Raw genomic sequence first — 19424 nt, 5'->3', positions numbered from 1 at the left:
CCCCTGACTGCAGCGAGCTGACCTGGCAGGGCAGATGCCATCACATCTGGGGGAGCCGGAGGGTGTCAGTGGAGCTTGGATGAGAACTTACCCAGCACCCTAACAAAGGTACAGAAGGACCAGGTGAGCTCAGGGCTGATAACACATTACACAGTAATGGTAAAGTGGGATAGTAAGCAAACAGGTTTTCCTCTGGATTTACATATATTTTATTTTCCTACTCTTCCCTAAGCAAACAAGCCATCAGCAAGCGGGCTAAGTGTGCTCAATAAAATCAGCAACACCTGGGATGACCTCTGCCCTCGAGGGACCACTGCAATCTTTGTCAAAGGCATAGGATGCTCCTGCTTTCGTCGCACTTGACCTAGGTGCCCTTTCCGCGACATGCAAACAGCCTCTAAGAAGAACAAAGAATGGAGGTGTCCAGGTTGGCTTGATTTCACCAGTTCACTCAGCTATGGCCACGATCTGCTGACATCAGCTCTGCAATTGAGGGGTCCTGTCTCCAGGGGGAGGCTCGCTGGGCTTGTTCCTGACGAGGGGACCCCCATTGAGGGTCAGTTCCCAGAGGAGAGTGGGGTGGGTCTGGAAAACCCCAAGGGGCAAGGTGGAGGCGCTCCCCTGTCGTAGCGGCTGGTCAGGGCCAGTTCTGCTCCCTGGCTCCACTGAACTCGCCTGAGCCTGTGAGGTCCCCAGGGGTTCCCTGTGGCACGGCAGGCACTTCTGGATGCAGAGCTGGAGGCTGAGGCTGTGACTCCAGAGGCATGTCTGGTGGTGCTTGGGACTGTTCCTGTGAACAGAGCAGAGTGGGAGGCAGGCGTCAAAGTTGCAGGAACAGTCTGTACTGTGGAGCTTGGGGGTTTCCTGCCACACCTGCCCTCTGCCCAGACCCTGTAGGGAAGGCCACACAGGCAAATTCCTGAGACGGGTCAGCCAGCTCACCAAGGTGGCCATTCTAGAGAAATCTCAGAAGAGAGGAAGTGCTTTGTCAGGAACTAGGCCTCAGGTCTTTCCCTGGAGGCCACTTCTTCCTATATTGATTTAGGATGGAGGGGATGGGGGCGTTGGAGGAGCAGGTTGACCTCCCATCCAGCCCTGTACCTGAGTGTACCTTATTTTATATCCATAGCCCAAGCCAGCTTGTGTCTTGGTGATATGGTTTGGCTGTGTCACCACACAACTCTCACCTTGAATTGTAATAATCCCTACGGGTTGTGGGAAGGACCCAGTGGGAGGTAACTGAATCATGGAGGCGAGTCTTCCCATGCTGTTCTCGTGATAGTGAGTAAGTCTCACGAGATCTGATGGTTTTGTAAAGGGGAGTTTCCCTGCACATGCCCTTTTGCCTGTGCCATGTAAGATGTGGCTTTGCTCTTCCTTTGCCTTCTGCCATGATTATGAGGCCTCCCCAGCCATGTGGAACTGTGAGTCCATTAAACCTCTTTCCTTTATAAATTACCCAGCCTCGGATATGTCTTTATTAGCAGCTGAGAACAAACTAATACACTTGGCTAGAAATGCGCCCTCCCTGTGCCAGGCATGGTGGCTCACACCTGTAATCCTAGCACTTGGGGAGGCAGAGGCAGGCGGATCACGAGGTCAGGAGATTGAGACCATCCTGGCCAACACAGGGAAACCCCATCTCTACTAAAAATACAAAAATTAGCTGGGCCTGGTGGCGCGTGCCTGTAATCCCAGCTACTCGGAAGGCTGAGGCAGGAGAATCACTTGAACCAAGGTGTCAGAGGTTGCAGTGAGCTGAGATTACGCCACTGCACCCCTGCCTGGCAACAGAGTGAGACTCTGTCTCTAAAAAAAGAAAGAAAAGAAGAGAAGAGGAAAATAAAAGAGAAAAGAAAAGGAAGAAAAGCATCCTCCCTGGGTGGATTCTCCTGCCCAGAAAGTGCTGGGGCAGTGGGCATGGCCATCTGGAGTGAGTGCTGGCCACCGCTTCCCAGCTGCCTTTGACGTCATCCATCAAATGGGACAGTATTGGCTCACAGATATCCTCAGGATGAAATGAGGTGATGTATAAAACGACTTTAAATGTGGTTACAACGCTGGCACGAATGAAGAGTACCAAGCGGTGAGCCCACTGGGCAGAGGCCGTCCTTTCAGATGGCACTTGCCCAAGAATGCCCTCCCTCCTCCCCTTTGCCATGGGAAGGTCGGCTCCTCATGGAGTGACTCCTAAATCTTGCTAAGGATCCACTCTGCTGCCCTGAGCATTCCAGGAATGTTACCAAGTGCCTTGAGAGCATTTCCTTTCGTAAGCCCTGTAGCTGGTCAGGATGTAGAGTGGCATCAGTTTGCGCCTGTGAAGTAGCCCAGAAGGCCTGTGCCCCCCAGGGAGCTGGGCATGGTGGAGGCAGCCTCTGGGCTTGCCGGACCAGGCCAGGGAGCTTTGTACCGGGAGGATTACTGACGATCCTTGCACACTCCCTGGCCCAGGGCGGCTGCAGGTCATCTCAGAAGAGTAGAAAAGAAAGGTGACATCACTCGTTTATCCCTCAGATGTGTCTCGGGTGTAAAAATGTGCTTAAATTGAATGTGAGTTCTAAAAACTGAAAGAGAAGAACAGGTTTCAGGCTGTGCACGGTGGCTCCTGACCTCAGTGGCGCCATCTCGGCTCACTGCAACCTCTGCCTCCCAGGTTCAAGCGATTCTCTTGTGTCAGCCTCCCCGTGTAGCTGGGATAATAGGCACCAGCCACGATGCCCAGCTAATTTTTGTATTTTTAATAGAAACGGGGTTTCGCCAAGTTGGCCAGGCCAGTCTCGAACTCCTGACCTCCGGTGATCCACGCACCTCGGCCTCCCAAAGTGCTAGGATTACAGGTCTGGAGTTTGAGACTGGCCTGGCCAACTTGGCGAAACCCCATCTCTACTAAAAATACAAAAATCGACTGGGTGTCGTGGTGGGTGCCTGTAATCCCAGCTACTCAGGAGGCTAAGGCAAGAGAATAGCTTGAACGTGGGAGGCGGAGGTTGCAGTGAGCCAAGATCATGCCACTGCACTCCAGCCTGGGTGACAGAGCCAGACTTTTGTCTCAAAAAAAAAAAAAAAAGAATGAATTTCTTCATTGCTGTAAAGCTACCTTCCATATGTGACCAAGGTGAGCAGAAATGGCCTGGCGAGGGTAGCCCTGGTGGGTGAGACACCGCGGGCAGGGCAGGCGGGGCGGGGAGGAGAATCAGAGGCCCCCTCGAGGTAACGCTGGGCTGTGGCATGATTTGTCCCCACCAAAACTCATGTGGAGGCCTGGATCCCAGTGTGGCAACACTGGGAGGTGGGGCCTTGACGGGCTAATGAGTTTTTTTCTCTAGACTGAATTAGATCTTTTCGCAAAACGAGGCCCTCACCAGAAGCTGAGCAGATGTCGATGCCGTGCTTCCTCGACTTCTAAGCCTTCAGAACCATGAGCTAAATAAGCCTCTTTTTTCCATAAATTACTCAACCTCAGGTCTTCTGTTACAGCAACAGAAAATACTAAGATGCTGTGCGAATGTGCAAGTCCATGGCTCCTCACGGGACCTGGTGTGGGATGCTTTGGCTCAGGGGGTCCAAGGCCACTCAGCAATTCCTCAGCACAGTTCGGCTCATCTCTCTGCTGACCAGCTTCCTACACGGAGGGTTTCCAGTCCCCAAGACTTCCATCTGTAATGGACGTAACAGTCCATAATGGCACCCAGCCCTAGCCCTCCTCCTGGACCAATCAGTGCAGCCTCCGTAGACACCAGGTCCATCCCTCAGATTCTAGATTCCAAATTCCAAAGACAAGAATCTGACTGCTCCCAGCTCTTTTGCCAGGCCACACATTTCCAAGGGCATGGGCCAGCCACTGGACAGGCCCTCTTTGCATAAGCGATGGCAAAATACAGGGTGCCTCCTAAGAACAGTCATTAGGAGACCAGCAGCTGTGAGGGCTGATTAGCCTAGAAGGGAACATTGGATGTGGCAGCCAGTCCTCTAGCACAACAGAATTAACATCAAACATAAAACAAGCTGGGTTCCAATTACTCCTTCAAACTGGATTTCACCTCCAATTTAGTGGCACACAGCAGACATCCAATAACAGATGCTGGCCATAGGTGCCTAAGGTAAGGATCTTTCTTTTTCTTTTTCTTTTTCTTTTTTTTTTTTTTTTTTGGAGACAGAGTTTCGCTTTTCCTGCCCAGGCTGGAGTGCAGTGGCGCGATCTCGGTTCACTGCAACCTCCGCCTCCTGGGTTCACGAGATGGTCCTGCCTCAGCCTCGTGAGTAGCTGGGATTACAGGCATGCGCCACCACACCCAGATATTATATATATATATATATATATTTTCAGTAGAGACGGGGTTTCACCATGTTGGCCAGGCTGGTCTCAAACACCTGACCTCAGGCGATCCGCCCACCTTGGCCTCCCAAAGTGCTGGGATTACAGGCGTGAGCCCCCACGCCTGGACAAAGGTAAGGTTCTTATGCTCCTGGTGAGCTGGCCAGCAAGACTTACTGCCCATGGTGTCAAGTTGGCTTCATTTTCTTTAACAGCTTTATTGAGATATATTTTCATTCCATGAGGTTGACTCATTTAAAGAGTACAATTCAGTGGTCTTTAGTACATCCACAGAGTTGTGCAACCATCACCACAATCTAATTTTATAACTTTTTGTTTGTTTGTTTGTTTTGTTGAGACAGGGTCTTGTTCTGTCACCCAGGCTAGAGTGCAGTGGCGTGATCACAGCTCACTGCAGCCTTGACCTTCTGGGCTCTAGTGATCCTCCTGCCTCAGCCTCCCGAGTAGCCGGGACTACAGGTGCACACTGCCATGCCCAGCTAATTTTTAAATATTTTTTGTGGAGACAGGGTCTCCAACTCCTGCACTCAAACGATCCTCCTGCCTTGGCTTCCCAAGGTGCTGGGATTACAGGTGTGAGCCACTGTGCCTGGCTTAATTTTAGAACTTTTTTCTTTTTTGAGATGGAGTCTCACTCTGTTGCCCGGACTGGAGTATAGTGGCACAATCTCGGCTCACTGCAACCTTTCTGCCTCCTGGGTTCCAGCGATTCTCCTGCCTCAGCCTCCTGAGTAGCTGAGATTACAAGTGCACACCACCACTCCCAGCTAATTTTTGTATTTTTAGGCTAGGCTGGTCTTGAACTCCTGACCTCAAGTGATCCACCAACCTTGGCCTCCCAAAGTGCTGGGATTACAAGGCATGAGCCACCATGCCCAGCTTAATTTTAGAACATTTTTATCATCCCCAAAAGAAACCCATCAGCTGTCATTCCCCCTTCCCTGCTCTCCCCCCAGCCCTAGGCAGCTGCTAATCTGCTTTCTGTCTCTGGATTTGCCTACTCTGGATGTTTTGTGTGAAAGGAGTCATACGACATGCAGCTCTGTGTCTGTCTTCTTTCACTTAGCATGATGTTTTTGAGGTTCGTCCATGTTGCAGTATGGACCAGAACTCCGTCCCTTTTTATTGCTGAATACTATTCCATTGTAGGGACGTAAGTTGACCATCCCAAATCTGAAACTCTGAAACACTGCAAAATCTGAAATGTATTGAGCACTGACTTGAGGCTCAAAGGAAATGCTTGCTGGAATATTTCAGATTTCTGGATTTGAGATGCTCAGCTGGTAGGTACAATGCAAATATTTTAAAATCCCAAATCTGAAACACTTAAAATCCCAAATCTGAAACACTTCTGGTCTCCAGCATTTTGGATGAGGGATACTCGACCTGCACCATTGCTCACTGGAGAGCTTCTGAGTGACCCAGAGACCCACACCCTTTTTTACTCACTTCATCTGCGGGGAGCCCGACCAGGACATGTAGAGCAGGATGAGGAAGAGGAGCACCACGAAGGCAGCCAGGCTCACCCAGAATGCGATCACGATGGAATCTGTGGGAGGAGGAGATGCATCTCAGCGCTGGGTTGATGTTGACATAAAGCAACACTAGGGGGCAGTAAGGAGTCCCGGGGTATTGTGGAATGAGGGCCCTGAGTTTCAGTTGTCCTCTAGCCTCTCAGCTGTTACCATGGGGAAGATCTCCCATTAACAATCACTTTGGAAAAGAACAGCGAAGCCAAGAAGCGTTTGTGTATTTGTTGTTGTTGTTGTTGTTGTTGTTGTTTTTCTCAGGGCAGCTGGCCACGGAGTCTGTTTAGGGTGATTGTCTGTTAAGAGGAAACATTGAATGGAATTGTGTGCTTCCTCCCCCTCTGCCGGCCCCAACCCAGCATCTACTTGCCCAGCTCCTAGTGGTGCTCAGAGGAACAGTTCTGAAGGGTGGGAGGGAGAGGAGAGGGCTGTGGGCAGCTCCGAGTATTAGGAAGGACTCCTGGGCCCCCGGGAGGGATCTAGCGCCTACCAGGGGCTGTTGGTGGAACAGCTTCAGAGACCCCAAGAGTTGATAGTCTAAGAAGGATGCGCGCTGGGCTGCAGCGCGCTGGTGGGGAGGCCCTTTCCGCTCTACAGGAGTTAGCCTAGGTCTGCTCAAGCGTGGATTGGCGAGGTGGAAATAGCGAGTCCCTCTCTCAGGCAGAAAGTCTCATCTCAGGGGCTGTGGCAGGAAGGAAAAAGCACTTTTGCCACCAGCACGATGGCTGGATTTGTGGCCTGAGGCTGAAGGGGGAAAAGGAAACCAGGAAACACTTAGCCTCCCTGGGGCCCTGGGCAGAAGAACCTGGCAGACCAGGAGGGGCCTTTCCCCTTCTCCAAACTCCAGTTTGGGAACGTTAGGCCAGTTGCTATGGAACTACTTTCCAGCACGACAGTTTTTCTTGGTGGTTGTCTGTGGCTGTGGGCAGTCCGGCCCGTTGTTCGAGTCTGCGAGTGTCTCATCCCAGACCAACTGCGTAATGCCAGATACCACAAGATGGGATATTCTAGACACCTATGTGTGTGGCCAAAAAGGGCTACTTGAGGATGATAACCTAACGAGAATTCACTGAGCACCTTTTGTGAGGGACTCTTCAGGATTCAGAGGGGGCTAAACCAGCACATCAGAAACTGCTAACTCCCCCAACCTCCTCCTCCTCTGAACTTCTGCAGTGCTTCCAGCACTAACACTGTCAGTAAATGAGTAAGAGAATGCACAGACCACTGAAAGAATGAATAGAGTGAGAGTAATCTACATAGAGGCGGAGGTGGAGGCTCTGGGGTGAAGATTGGTACTTGAGCAAAGGGTGTCATCTCTGCCATCCACAACTCCTGACAGATAGAAGGAAAAACTGAGGATTCATAAGAGGTGATCTCGAACCCTAAAATTTAACATTAAAAACAGGGTATAATGGGCTGGGCACAGTGGCCCGTGCCTATAATCTCAGCACTGTGGGACGCCAAGGTGGGAGGTGGATCACTTGAGTCGAGGAGTTCAAGACCAGCCTGGGCAGCATAGCAAGACCCCATGTCTACAAAAAAAAAATTGTTTTTAATTACCTGGGCATGGTGGTGTATGCCTATAGTCCTACCCCTTCATGAGGCTGGGGCTGGAGGATCACTTGAGGCCAGGAGTTCAAGGCTGAAGTGAGCTATGATCACGCCACTGTGCTCCAGCCTGGGCCACAGAGCGAGACACTGCCTCGAAAAAAAAAAAAAAATCCCCCTCAAAACAGGGTATAATGAAAAGGCACAGTACTTGCAAAAGAATCATGAGTATCTACTGCCTTGTAATCTTCAGCAACCTGGCATTTATAGTCCATGGGGGCAGGGACAGCAAAGACCGCCAGGCTGGCTCTTACGTCACTCCTCTCTGTCTCTGAGCTGAGGAACTGATGCAGTCCTCAGTTCTACAGTGAACTTTTTAAGGACACCTCTGGATTCCTGGGGAAAGGGAAATGAGATTGGACTGTGTGTCCTAAGTTTAAAAAGAATTTTTATTTTATTTTACTTTATTTTGTGAGACAGAGTCTTGCTCTGTCACCAGGCTGGAGTGCAGTGGCACCATCTTGGCTCACTGGAACCTCCGCCTCCTGGGTTCAAGTGATTCTCTTGCCTCAGCCTCCTGAGTAGGATTACAGGCGCCCACCACCACACCCAGCTAAGTTTTGTATTTTTAGTAGAGATGGGGTTTCACCATGTTGGCCAGGCTGGTCTCAATCTCCTGACCTCGTGATCCGCCAGCCTCAGCCTCCCAAAGTGCTGGGATTACAGGTGTGAGCCACTGTGCCCGGCCAGCTTCAGGACTTTTGAAAGAAGCTTTTGACTCTCTTAGCCTTCCTTGCCCACCCCCCGTGCATTGTCCTGCACTCCCCAAGAGTCACAATCTATTTACAACCCTTGCAGTGTAAGAGCACATATGCTGTCAGAAAATGTGATTGGAAGTTTTATTCTGTAGGGATAGTTTAGATTTCTGCCGACACTAATGCTCTTTTTCCTTCCTAAAAATAGTGCAGGGTTTCAGGTCTTATAGCACCTAGATAAGTTCTACCAGGGATCTAAAGGAATAGCTTCAAACTCAGCACCTGAGAGCCTCCTTCTCCCAGACTGACACTTAGTCTGAGTCCTTGTCGTCATCCCCAGATATTGAGCAAGAAATAAGATGACAGGTTTCACAGAACACAGTGTCTTCAGATAAGTGGAGTTTAAGTTTTGTCAGACCAAAAGGCAATCCTCTGCCACTAGTCATTTTTGGTACTAAAATCTCTTTCATCATGTTCTGTTGAAAAAAAACAGGCAAGAGAATACGATTCTTTTTCCTCTTCTTACTGAAGGTTCACCCGAGTGCTTGGAGAGAACATTTCATTCCAAAAGCAAGAGCTGTGTGACTCTCTAGTGTCAAGAATATTTAGACATCCCTAGGCTGGTTTTCCCAACAGGGAGCCCCAGGCTGGGTTGACAATGAAACTGGTCCAGCCATAGAAACTTACCTCCTCTCAGAGCTCTCTCCTATCCTCCCTTCTCCCTGGCTGTTCTTTCTCCTTTCCTTCCCTCTCTCCTATCTTCCCTCCTTTTCTTTCCTTCCCCTCTGGGTCCACACTGCTGGAATGAGGGGAATTAGTCATCAGCAGCGGAGTGACAGGAAAGGTCTGGATGGCATGACCAGGCTGCACTTCATCTTGGGAGGATTCTCATCGAGTTAACAAATTAATCCAATCGAAGGGCTCCTTCTTATAGTAGGCACTTCTGTTTTGTTAAATAAACAGTTTTAGCATTCCTCCATTCTTCATTCTACTAACGTTTGGGTTCCAGAGTTCTAGTAGAAAATCAAGATGTGGCTGGGCGTGGTGCCTCAGCCGGTAATCCCAGCCCTTTGGGAGGTCAGGAGTTTGAGACCAGCCTGGTCTATGTGGTGAAACCCCGACTCTACTGAAAAAAAAAAAAAAAAATTAGCTGGGCGTGGTGGTGCGTGCCTGTAGTCCCAGCTACTTGGGAGGCTGAGGGAGGAGAATTGCTTGAACCCAGGAGGTGGAGGCTGCAATGAGCCAAGATAGTGCCACTGCACTCTAGCATGGGTGACAGAGTAAGACTTGGTCTTAAAAAAAAAAAAAAGATGTTTTCCTTATTAGGGAATAATAATGTGGTTAAGAACCCAGGCTCTGGAGGTGGGTGTTTCCTGGCTAACATCTAAATCTGCTCATTTGTAAACTGAGGATAGTAGTACCTATTAAATAGGTACTACTTATATCGAATTACATAAGCATAAATTAAATGTTAGGAGAATTAAATAAAATATCTACATAAATGCTCATGGCACCATTTCTTGTTCCGTGTTTATGAAACAATTTATAAATAGAACTAAAATTATTTCTGTTAAGAGGATTTGTGGCAAGTAATATCATTGTATCCTTCAAGTTCACCCAAATGTCGGATATGAGTACAGGGAATTGTGGGGCATGATGGCTCACACCTGTAATCCCAGCACTTTGGGAGACCACCTAAGATCAGGAGTTCAAGACCAACCTGGCCAACATGGTGAAACCCTGTCTCTACTAAAAATACAAAATAAAATTAGTCAGGCATGGTGGTGCATACCGGTAATCCCAGCTAGTCGAGAGGCTGAGGCAGGTGAATCGCTTGAACCTGGGAGGTGGAGGTTGCAGTGAGCCGAGATCGAGCCACTGCACTCCAACCTGGGTGACAGAGTGAGACTCCATCTCAAAAAAAAAAAAAAAAGAGAGAGAGAATTGTGGCATAGGTTACTAGCTGTCAACCCTAAGGTCGGCCCCTTGTGTGCTTCCATCATAATAGGACCCTTGCTTTTAGCAGGGCACATGGCCGCCTGAGTTAAAAACTACATTTCCTTGCGTCCTTTTCAGAGAAACATGTGATAAGGTTCTGGCCAACGTGATATGAGTGGAGCCATCACAGGACAGCTTCTAGAAGCCTCCCTCCAGGGATTGCTAGACTTCTAGCACCGTGTGTCCATTCTTATTCCCTTACTCCTTGTTGCTCCCTAAACATGGATGTGATGGTCAGAGTGTGTCTTGCAACATGAGGATGAGGGCGGCCATGTCCCAGGGATGGTAGTGCAATGAGCTGAAAGGATGTGAGTTCCGAAGGACTCCATGGAGCCACCTCACCAGCCCAGTCCTGTAGACTGAGAGAAAATAACTTCTGGTTCATATGGTACTCTGTTAGTTGTAATCCATTTCTTTACCAAGTCAGCAAAGAAACGGACTTTCTCAATGAATGTACCAGAACTTAAAAATCCAAATGAAAAGTGACCTTCAAAATAATCATCCTCTCTCTACCATGGAGTCATAGAATTCTTACTAAAACACATGTATTGATCAAACACTTATAGATCTCTTCTTTTGGAATTACCTTCAAGGAGTCACACATAGACACAATTTTGCTACGTTGTGAGATAATTCATTTATGACATCCAGATGGTATCAACCAGCTTAATCACCCATTTCATTAACCTGATTTGTTTCTGGGTGAATCGTAACTATTTCCAAAAAGAAACTTCATCCTCAAAAGAGATACACAATTTATCACCACAAATGTTTCCTAGAATGTGTTGTGGCCACCCAGCAACATCAGTTCAAGAAGTTGTTGAGCAATAGAAGAGTCATTCAAGCATTGCACCTGCCCCTAGTGCTACCTTGATGGAAATTCATTCGCAGATACACATTCTGGTATCTTTTGTTTAAAAAATTACTTTCACTACTTATGTCATGCCCGTGGGAATGATCATTTGCTGAAGAATTTGAAGCTGCAATTAAAATTGAGGCCTGAAATTGATTGCTCTGAATGAGAGAAAAAGAGTTATATGTAGTTGTTTTGTTTAATCTGTACTTTGAATTTTCTACATTGTATACAGAGAAATTGGTTGGCAGTGTCATTTTGTTCTCTTGCTTCCAATACTCTAAGAAGCAGATGAACAGACTGTCTTATTGAACCAGCGTGACAGCGGAGGTCGATATGGACTGTGACCGGTTCTTCTTAACCCATAAGTAAAGGGAAGGAGGTATATTGACCTGAGAGGTAAATAATAGAGCATTAAGCCAGGCACTACTCAAGGGAAATCAGCCCATCCTACTCTCTGAAAGGGAGCATTAGGGTGGTGTCTGGAGACTCACTATGTTAGAATAATCTGTATTGCTGCTGTAAGATTGGTTTTCTTCCTCAGAAAAGGACACAGATGCAGATCAAACATGTACTTAGTCAATTGAGGCAGGGCCGCAGGAAACAGATTTGCATTTTCCACCTTGATGACAGTTTCAAGGAAAGGTTGTGATTCTTAATCTTTCCTTGGAACAGTCAGAAGCCCTGTCCGAAAATCACAAGGGCAAAATCCCTGTCAAGTGCCTGCAACAAAATCACACCAGACTTCGAGCAGTCCCTGGGAAAGGGTAGCCCAGTGCCTTCAGTTTGGCACTGATTGCTCCATATAAATATATATATATATATAAAGCCCTAAATGTTTCCAAATATCTGCCCAAACATGATGGGATATATTCCAGCATATGTATGTATTAGTCTGTTTCCACATTGCTATAAAGAAATACCTGAGACTGGGTAATTTATTTAAAACATAAATAAATAAAAAAAGAGGTTTCATTTGCTCATGTTCCTCAGGCTGTACAGGAAGTATGGCAGCTTCTGCTTCTGGGGAGACCTCAGGAAACTTACAGTTATGGCAGAAGGCAAAAGGGGAGCCAGCACTTTACATGGCCAGAGCAAGAGGAAGAAAGAGGAGATGCCACACACTTTTAAATAACCCGATTTCAAAATAACTCACTACCATGAGAAAGCACCAAGGTGATGGTGCTAACCCATTCATGAGAACTCTGTCCCCATGACCCAATCACCCACTACCATGCCCCCCTTCCAATACTGGGGATTACGATTCAACATGAGATTTGCTGGGGACACAGATCCAAATCATATCAGAGCATAAACACAAAAATTTTAAAATCCATCCTCCTTGGGCCGAGCGCAGTGGCTGATGCCTGTAATCCCAGCACTTTGGGAAGCTGAAGTGGGTGGATCACAAGGTCAGGAGATCAAGACCATCCTGGCTAACACGGTGAAACCTCGTCTCTACTAAAACTACAAAAAATTAGCCGGGTGTGGTGGCGGCGCCTGTAGTCCCAGCTACTCAGGAGGCTGAGGAAGGCGAATGGTGGCAGGAGGCAGAGATTGCAGTGAGCCGAGATCACGCCATGGCACTCCAGACTGGACAACAGAGCGAGACTCTGTGTCAAAAAAAAAAAAAAAATCCATCCTCCCTGTTAGGTTAATGCATGAACCCTGCATATTCTTTGTATTTTGATTCCTCCTCTACTCTGAACAAGATTTGAACCCAGCCTGGCCTCACACATTTTAGCCAGCTGCCCAAATGGCATTCTAGTGAAAACATCTTTTTTTTTTTTTTTTTTAAGATGGACTCTCATTCTGTTGCCCAGGCTCTCGAGTGCAGTGGAATGACCTTGGCTCACTGTAACCTCCGCCTCACAGGTTCAAGTGATTCTCCTACCTCAGCCTCCTGAATAGCTGGGATTACAGGCACCTGCCACCACACCCAGCGAATTTTTTGTATTTTTAGTAGAGATGGGGTTTTGCCATGTGGCCAGGCTGGTCTCGAACACCTGACCTCAAGTGATCCACCCACCTGGGCCTCCCAAAGTGCTAGGATTACAGGCATGAGTCACCACACATGGCCTAGCGAAAACATCTAAGACAGAGCTTTGCCTTTTTATTTCCATCTTGAAGCATCCCTGGGCCCTGGGATCCACTCTCAGCTTCTTCCTGTCTTTGATGTGTGTTGCTGCAGAGAAGGTTTGCAGAACTAGGGTGTGATGTTATTCTGATTTGTTTGATTGGGGAGGAGACCCAGGCTCCAAAGAACTGGCCAGCTGAGAGAAAGTTGAATTCATCAGCAAGGAAGTCTACAAAGGCAGTCACCTGCTTTCTGCGGTATAGTCTCTGTCCACCCTCACCTGACTCACGCTCACCTCACCCCACCCATGAAGCCGTGGGACAGCATCCCTCAGACTGCCTGACACAGGATTTTGCTTTTGTCTGTTTTAGATTTTTTTTTTTCAGTAAACTTATCTGAATTCTAACACTGAAAACAAAAGTACACAGAACAGCTTCACTTAACACACAACAGTGGAAGAAGTTTCACTCTCATCAAGGCCATTATTTACCATAGCAAAATCCTGGAAACGCCCTGTACGTTCAAAGATACGAATTTCTAGAACACCACGCAAAGTTTTTGGGAAAGAATATTTAATGACATGGGAAAACAAAATATTATGAGGTCAATAGGAACCGAGTACAAAACAATACAGTGAGATCCTATATCCCTATCTATCTATCTATCTATCTATCTATCTATCTATCTATCTATCTGATATTAATAGTAGACTCTCTCTGGCTGCTTTAGCTGAAACCCAAGACTGAAATCCAATCCAAAGACGGTGTTATTGTCAGAATGTTGTGTCCTCCCAAAATTCATATGTTGAATCCCTAATCCCCACCGTGACAGTATTTGGAGGTGGGTCCTCATCTAATGAAATTTAGATGACATTATAAGAATGGTGCTCCCGTGATGGGATTAGTGTCCTTCTAAGAAGAAGACAAGACACAGAATGCATTTGCACCACCCCCACTGTGCCCACTGAGGAAAGGCCATGAGAGGACACAGCAAGAAGGTGGCCATCTATTTTCAAGCCAGGAAGGGAGCTCTCACCAGACACTGAATCTGCTGTCATCTTGATCTTGGACTTCCAGCCTCTATAACTGTATGAAAATAAATTTCTGTTTTTTAAACCACCCAGTCTATGGTATTTTGTTACATTGGCTTGAGCAGACTAAGGCAGGTGCCAACTACTTAAAGTTTGATTTCGTGATGCTTGGCTCTGAATAATTTTTTTTAAGAGATGATAGAACAGTATGTGGAGTCTCCCACAACTCTTACTCTGTTGGAGAGGGCGGGAAGCTGCATTAGTTCATTCTTGCACTGCTATAAAGAAATACCTGAGACTGGGTAATTTATGAAAAAAAGAGGCTTAACTGGCTCACAGTTCTGCAGGCTGTATAGGAAGCATGGCTGAGGAGTCCTCAGGAAAGTTGCAGTCACGGCAGAAGGCAAAGGGGAAGCAGGCACATCTTCACATGGCCAGAGCAGGAGGAAGTGGTGGGGGGCGTCATACACGTTTAAACAACCAAATCTCATAAGCAGCAGCTCACTATCACAAGAGCAGCATCAAGGAGGAGATCTGCCCTCATGATCCAATCGCCTTCCACCAGACCCCACCCCCAACATTGGGGTTTGCAATTTGACATGAGATTTGAGTGGGAATACAGACCTAAACCATATCAGAGGCACTTCCCTGACCTTGAGTTAGGCCAGAGTCTGGCATGTGCTCCAGACAGTCTCCAGAGCAAGAGGCTTAGCAGTTGGTGGCAGCAGAGTAGACAGGGGGCTGCCATCCTGGTGTCAGAGGGAAAGCTGTGTGCAGTGCAAGACACATTAGAGGGCCTCAGGGGAGGGTAGGCTCAGAGCCTGGAGCCGGCTAAAGGAATGGTGGAGCAACTCCAGGTGGGGTTGGTCTGAGAACAGAGAAAGGAGCTGGCAGAGCAAATAAAGGAAAAGCATCCATTTCACCATGCTGGGGAAATAGGAAGCTCTAACTTTGAGTGGAATTCAAGGATGGTTTGTGTTTAAACATTTTTAAAATGTATTTCATGGGACTGGACATTTGCTTTGGTAACTAAAGTGACTGAGATATTTCTTCAAATTTAAGAGTGAGTAGTGAAGCTATGAGGTGGGGAAAGAGCCAGTGCCACTAGCTAGGTTTGCAAGGCAGCCTCAACTTCCTGGGCTCAAGCAATCCTCCCGCCTCAGCTTCCTGTATAGCTGGGACCACAGGCACGTGCCACCACACCCAGCTAATTGTTCATTCATTCATTCATTCATTTGTGGAGAGGGGTTCTTCCTATGTTGCCCTGGCTGAATATCCATCCTGCAATTTTTGCTAATCCCATGGTTGTGAAGCGCTCTCTCATGGCTCTCTCCCCATGCATTTCCCAGGCCACTTGTGAAGCTGGATATTTTTTCTCTCTGTGGGCCATTTGAGTTTTCCCTGTGGCTACTGTCTTTTCATACCCTTGCCTATTCTCTTTTGTTCTTTTCCTTATTGACTGATAAATTGCATTAAATGATGAAATAATAAACTTATTTCCATTTTAAAAGAAAAAAGATATTTCCAGAACAGTTTCTAAAAATATAAGAAAAGAGTTGGCTGGGCACGGTGGCTCATGCTTGTAATCCCAGCACTTTGGGAGGCCAAGGCAGGCAGATCACAATGTCAGGAGTTCAAGACCAGCTTGGCCAACACTGTGAAACCCTGTCTCTACTAAAAATGCAAAACTTAGCTGGTGTGGTGGCGGGCACCTGTAATCCCAGCTACTCAGGAGGCTGAGGCAGGAGAATTGCTCGAACCCAGGAAGTGGAGGTTGCAGTGAGCCGAGATCACGCCACTGCACTCCAGCCTGGGCAACAGAGATAGACTCCATCTCAACAAAACAAACAAAAAGAAGGAAGGAAGAAAGAAAGGAAGGGAAGGGAAGGGAAGGGAAGGGAAGGGAAGAAAGAGAGAGTCACTGCAACTTCTTTGTTGTTCCTTGAAAATGCCAGGTGCTCGCCTGCCCTGGAGCCCTTGCCCTGCTGTTCCTGCTGCATGGGAGGCTTCTTCTGAGACCTCCTCCAGGCACCATCGTGATGGCTCGCCTCCTCCCAGGGACCCTGGGGAGGCCTTCACTGGTGCCCTGTTCATAGTGGCAATCTTTCCTTGGGTCCCTGCTCTCCCTAGCTGCCCCCTCTAGTTTTATTTTTTACTTTTTTGAGATAGAGTTTTGCTCCTGTTGCCCAGGCTGGAGTGCAATGGTGTGATCTCAGCTCACTGCAGCCTCTGCCTCCCAGGTTCAAGCAATTCTCCTGCCTCAGCTTCCCAAGTAGATGGAATTACAGGCACCTACCACCATGCCCAGCTAAGTTTTTATATTTTTAGTAGAGACACGGTTTCACCATGTTGGCCAGGCTGGTCTCGAACTCCTGACCTCAGGCGTGATCCACCCACCTCGGTCTCCCAAAATGCTGGGATTACAGGCATGAGCCACCGTGCCCAGCCCAGTTTTATTTTTCTGTATGGAGCACATATTACCATCTGCCACATTTTTCTTGTTTATGGTGAATTAAAGACCACCCCATATTTTCAACAGTTCTCCCATTGAGATGGGGCTCTCATTCTCTCTGCTTGAATCTGGCTAGCCTGGGTAACGGACCTGCCCAGGGGAACACGGCCAGGACGTGGCAGAGCCAAGATGTGAATCCAGCCGACTGGCTCAGCAGTCCACGTGCCTGACCTCTGCCTAGCCCCTGCCTCCTGGTGGGTTCCCTAGAAAAAAACTCAACAACCACCTATTTGGAGTTTAAACATTCTTATGTGTGTTGTGGGGGGTAGGGGGAGTTTTGTCTAGCCCCAAACTTCTCTTCTAGGGAAAATAGAAATTACATTCAAATAAAACATAAAGACTGGGATACTGTGACACAAATAGGAATAAAAAAGACCCCAAGAAGTATCTCTCTCTGTGGGTGTTAAGGACCCCTGACACCCTGAGGGGCTTGGAGGTGAAATGGTGTCTGTTATCTTCTGTCATAAATTTGGAATTCACCTCCTAAGAAATGAAGATACTTTTGAAGCAAAAACATTATTATTATTATTATTATTATTATTATTATTTGAGACGGAGTCTTGCTCTGTTGCCCAGGTTGGAATGCAGTGGTGTGACCTCATCTCCCTGCAACCTCTGCCTCCTGGGTTCAAGCGATTCTTGTGCCTCAGTCTCCCGAGTAGCTGGGATTACAGGCATGTGTCAACACACCCAGCTAATTTTTGTGTTTTTAGTAGAGATAGGGTTTCACCATGTTGGCCAGGCTGGTCTCAAACTCCTGATCTCAAGTGATCCACCCACCTCGGCCTCCCAAAGTGCTGGGATTACCAGCATGAGCCACCGTGCCTGACCTGTGTTTACTTTTTCTGTGTGTGTGTGTGTGTGTGTGTGTGTGTGTGGAGATGGGGGGGGGTCTCACTGTGTTGCCCGGGCTGGCCTCGAACTCCTGGCCTCAAGTCATCCTCCCTAGTTGGTGGGATTACAGGTATGAGCAACGGCACCCAGCCCTGCATTTACTGTTTGACAGACAGTATGTGATTATAGTGAGTGAAAACCCAAGGAAGCCAAGACTTCCTATGGGATAGGTAATGCATAGGTTTCCAGGGCTGAGATCCAGTCTTCCCAGGCTTTGTTTTTGTTTTGTTTCTCATGCTCACTTCCTCATCTAACTTGTCATTGTGATCGAGTAGCTGGACTCCTCAGAGAAGATTGTCCACACATGCCATGTTAGCCAAGAGATAAGGAACCCGAGGGCAGATGAGCAAAAAGAAGCAAAGTCATGCTGGTTTGTCCTTGCTGAGACCATGATGATTAAATGTATGTTGGCATTTTAGTAACAATTATTAAATCCTGCATCTTAGGGATGGAGAGAATAACTGTCCCAAATCTAAATACAGACAATGGAAAAGGCAAATCTTTAATTTGAGGAAACTCGCTCAGCTGATTGGAGCCCCAAACAAATTAAACAAGAAATCTGTCTTTAGGCCGGGCGCGGTGGCTCAAGCCTGTAATCCCAGCACTTTGGGAGGCCGAGACGGGCGGATCACGAGGTCAGGAGATCGAGACCATCCTGGCTAACACGGTGAAACCCCGTCTCTACTAAAAATACAAAAACTAGCCGGGCGAGGTGGCGGACGCCTGTAGTCCCAGCTACTCGGGAGGCTGAGGCAGGAGAATGGCGTAAACCCAGGAGGCGGAGCTTGCAGTGAGCTGAGATCTGGCCACTGCACTCCAGTCTGGGCGACAGAGCGAGACTCCGCCTCAAAAAAAAATAAATAAATAAATCTGTCTTTAAAAGAATATTCTGGCCAGGTGCGGTGACTCACACCTGTAATCCCAGCAATTTGGGAAGCCGAGATGGGGGGATCACTTGAGGCCAGGAGTTCCAGACCAGCCTGGGTAACATAACATGTCTCTATAAAAAATACACAAAATTAACCAGGTGTTGTGGCATGTGCCTGTAGACTCAGTTACTTGGGAGGCTGAGGTAGGATGATTACTTGACCCAGGGCGGTCAAGGCTGCAGTGAGCTATGGTCACGCCACTGCACTCCAGCCTAAGCAACAGAGCTAGACCCTATCTCCAAAATAAAATAAAATAAAATAAAATAAAATAAAAATAAAAATTCTGCTTCCAAAGTGTCTTCGTGACTTAGTAGGTTACTTCCAAGCTTATTACAGAAGTTAACAGATACAATTTCTCTTCCAGCGCCATTCATTTATATCTACAAGTGAACTAGCCACATTGCTGCTTTCCCGTGATGTCTACTGGAGTTAATAAGTGAATGCAGAGAAAGCCGGGAGTGGCCAGTCATTTGGGCCGGCCCCCAGCCTCTGTCAGGCCAGCTTCCCTAGTTTAGACTTACGTTTGTGGGCTTTCAGCTTCTTCTCGTCTACGGGAATGAGGTCCAGATAGTCCAGGTAGTATTCATAGCTGTAGTATGGGGCAGAGGCATTGGTCCCGTTGGCCATGTCTGTGGCACTGGGCAGTCAGCGTCTGGGCCAGCAGCCTTGCCTCTGGAGCCAGGTGCCGAGCCCCTGGGAGGAGACTGCCTCACTGATTTCTGCAGGAATCGTCCAAGTGTGTCTGTGGGTCTCTAGGCTCAAGGTCTGCCCACTTATCAGAGCTATTTGGCTGGAAGAAAGGTCAGGGGGCTGTGCCTCACATCGCCAGCATCCAGCAGAGCCTCCCATCCTGCCGCTCCTTGATAAAACTCCAAAGCAAACAGAGCAGAGAGGCGGGAGAGCGGCTTTCCAGGGCAGCCCTAGGATGCCCCTCTGTGTAAGGACAGGGAGCTGGGCAGGAAA

The 19424-nt window shown here is 47.9% G+C and overlaps 1 protein-coding gene across 2 annotated transcripts; it reads right to left on the bottom strand.

Annotated features, from left to right (window-relative positions):
• Positions 1–191: 191 nt before the first annotated feature.
• On the bottom strand, positions 192–19251 carry MRAP (melanocortin 2 receptor accessory protein). 2 transcript variants are annotated; one of them, XM_033232306.1, is made up of 3 exons: positions 18983–19251; positions 5786–5885; positions 192–790 (listed from the first exon to the last, which is right to left on the bottom strand). In XM_033232306.1, exons 1-3 carry the CDS (start codon positions 19086–19088, stop codon positions 478–480), a joined length of 519 nt encoding a protein of 172 aa, XP_033088197.1. In that variant the 5' UTR covers positions 19089–19251; the 3' UTR covers positions 192–477. The 2 variants fall into 2 exon arrangements, 1 of the variants encoding a protein (XP_033088197.1); XR_004442133.1 differs by lacking the exons at positions 5786–5885; positions 18983–19251 and adding exons at positions 943–1031; positions 3363–3722 and having other exon boundaries at positions 701–790.
• Positions 19252–19424: the final 173 nt, after the last annotated feature.

The sequence above is a fragment of the Trachypithecus francoisi genome, unplaced genomic scaffold (genome assembly GCF_009764315.1).
Source record: "Trachypithecus francoisi isolate TF-2019V2 unplaced genomic scaffold, Tfra_2.0 Lachesis_group14, whole genome shotgun sequence".
In the NCBI taxonomy this organism is placed as follows: Eukaryota; Metazoa; Chordata; class Mammalia; order Primates; family Cercopithecidae; genus Trachypithecus; species Trachypithecus francoisi.
Note: the sequence above shows the minus strand (reverse complement) of the source record. Positions and strands in the feature narration are given on the sequence as shown.

Excerpts from the sequence above, each read along its gene's own strand:
- MRAP (XM_033232306.1), bottom strand. The coding sequence starts at position 19,088 with ATGGCCAACGGGACCAATGCCTCTGCCCCATACTACAGCTATGAATAC. Across the intron at positions 5,886-18,982 it reads GAAGCTGAAAGCCCACAAAC|ATTCCATCGTGATCGCATTC; the intron begins GTAAGTCTAAAC and ends CTCCTCCCACAG. Across the intron at positions 791-5,785 it reads TCGGGCTCCCCGCAGATGAA|GAACAGTCCCAAGCACCACC; the intron begins GTGAGTAAAAAA and ends CTCTGTTCACAG.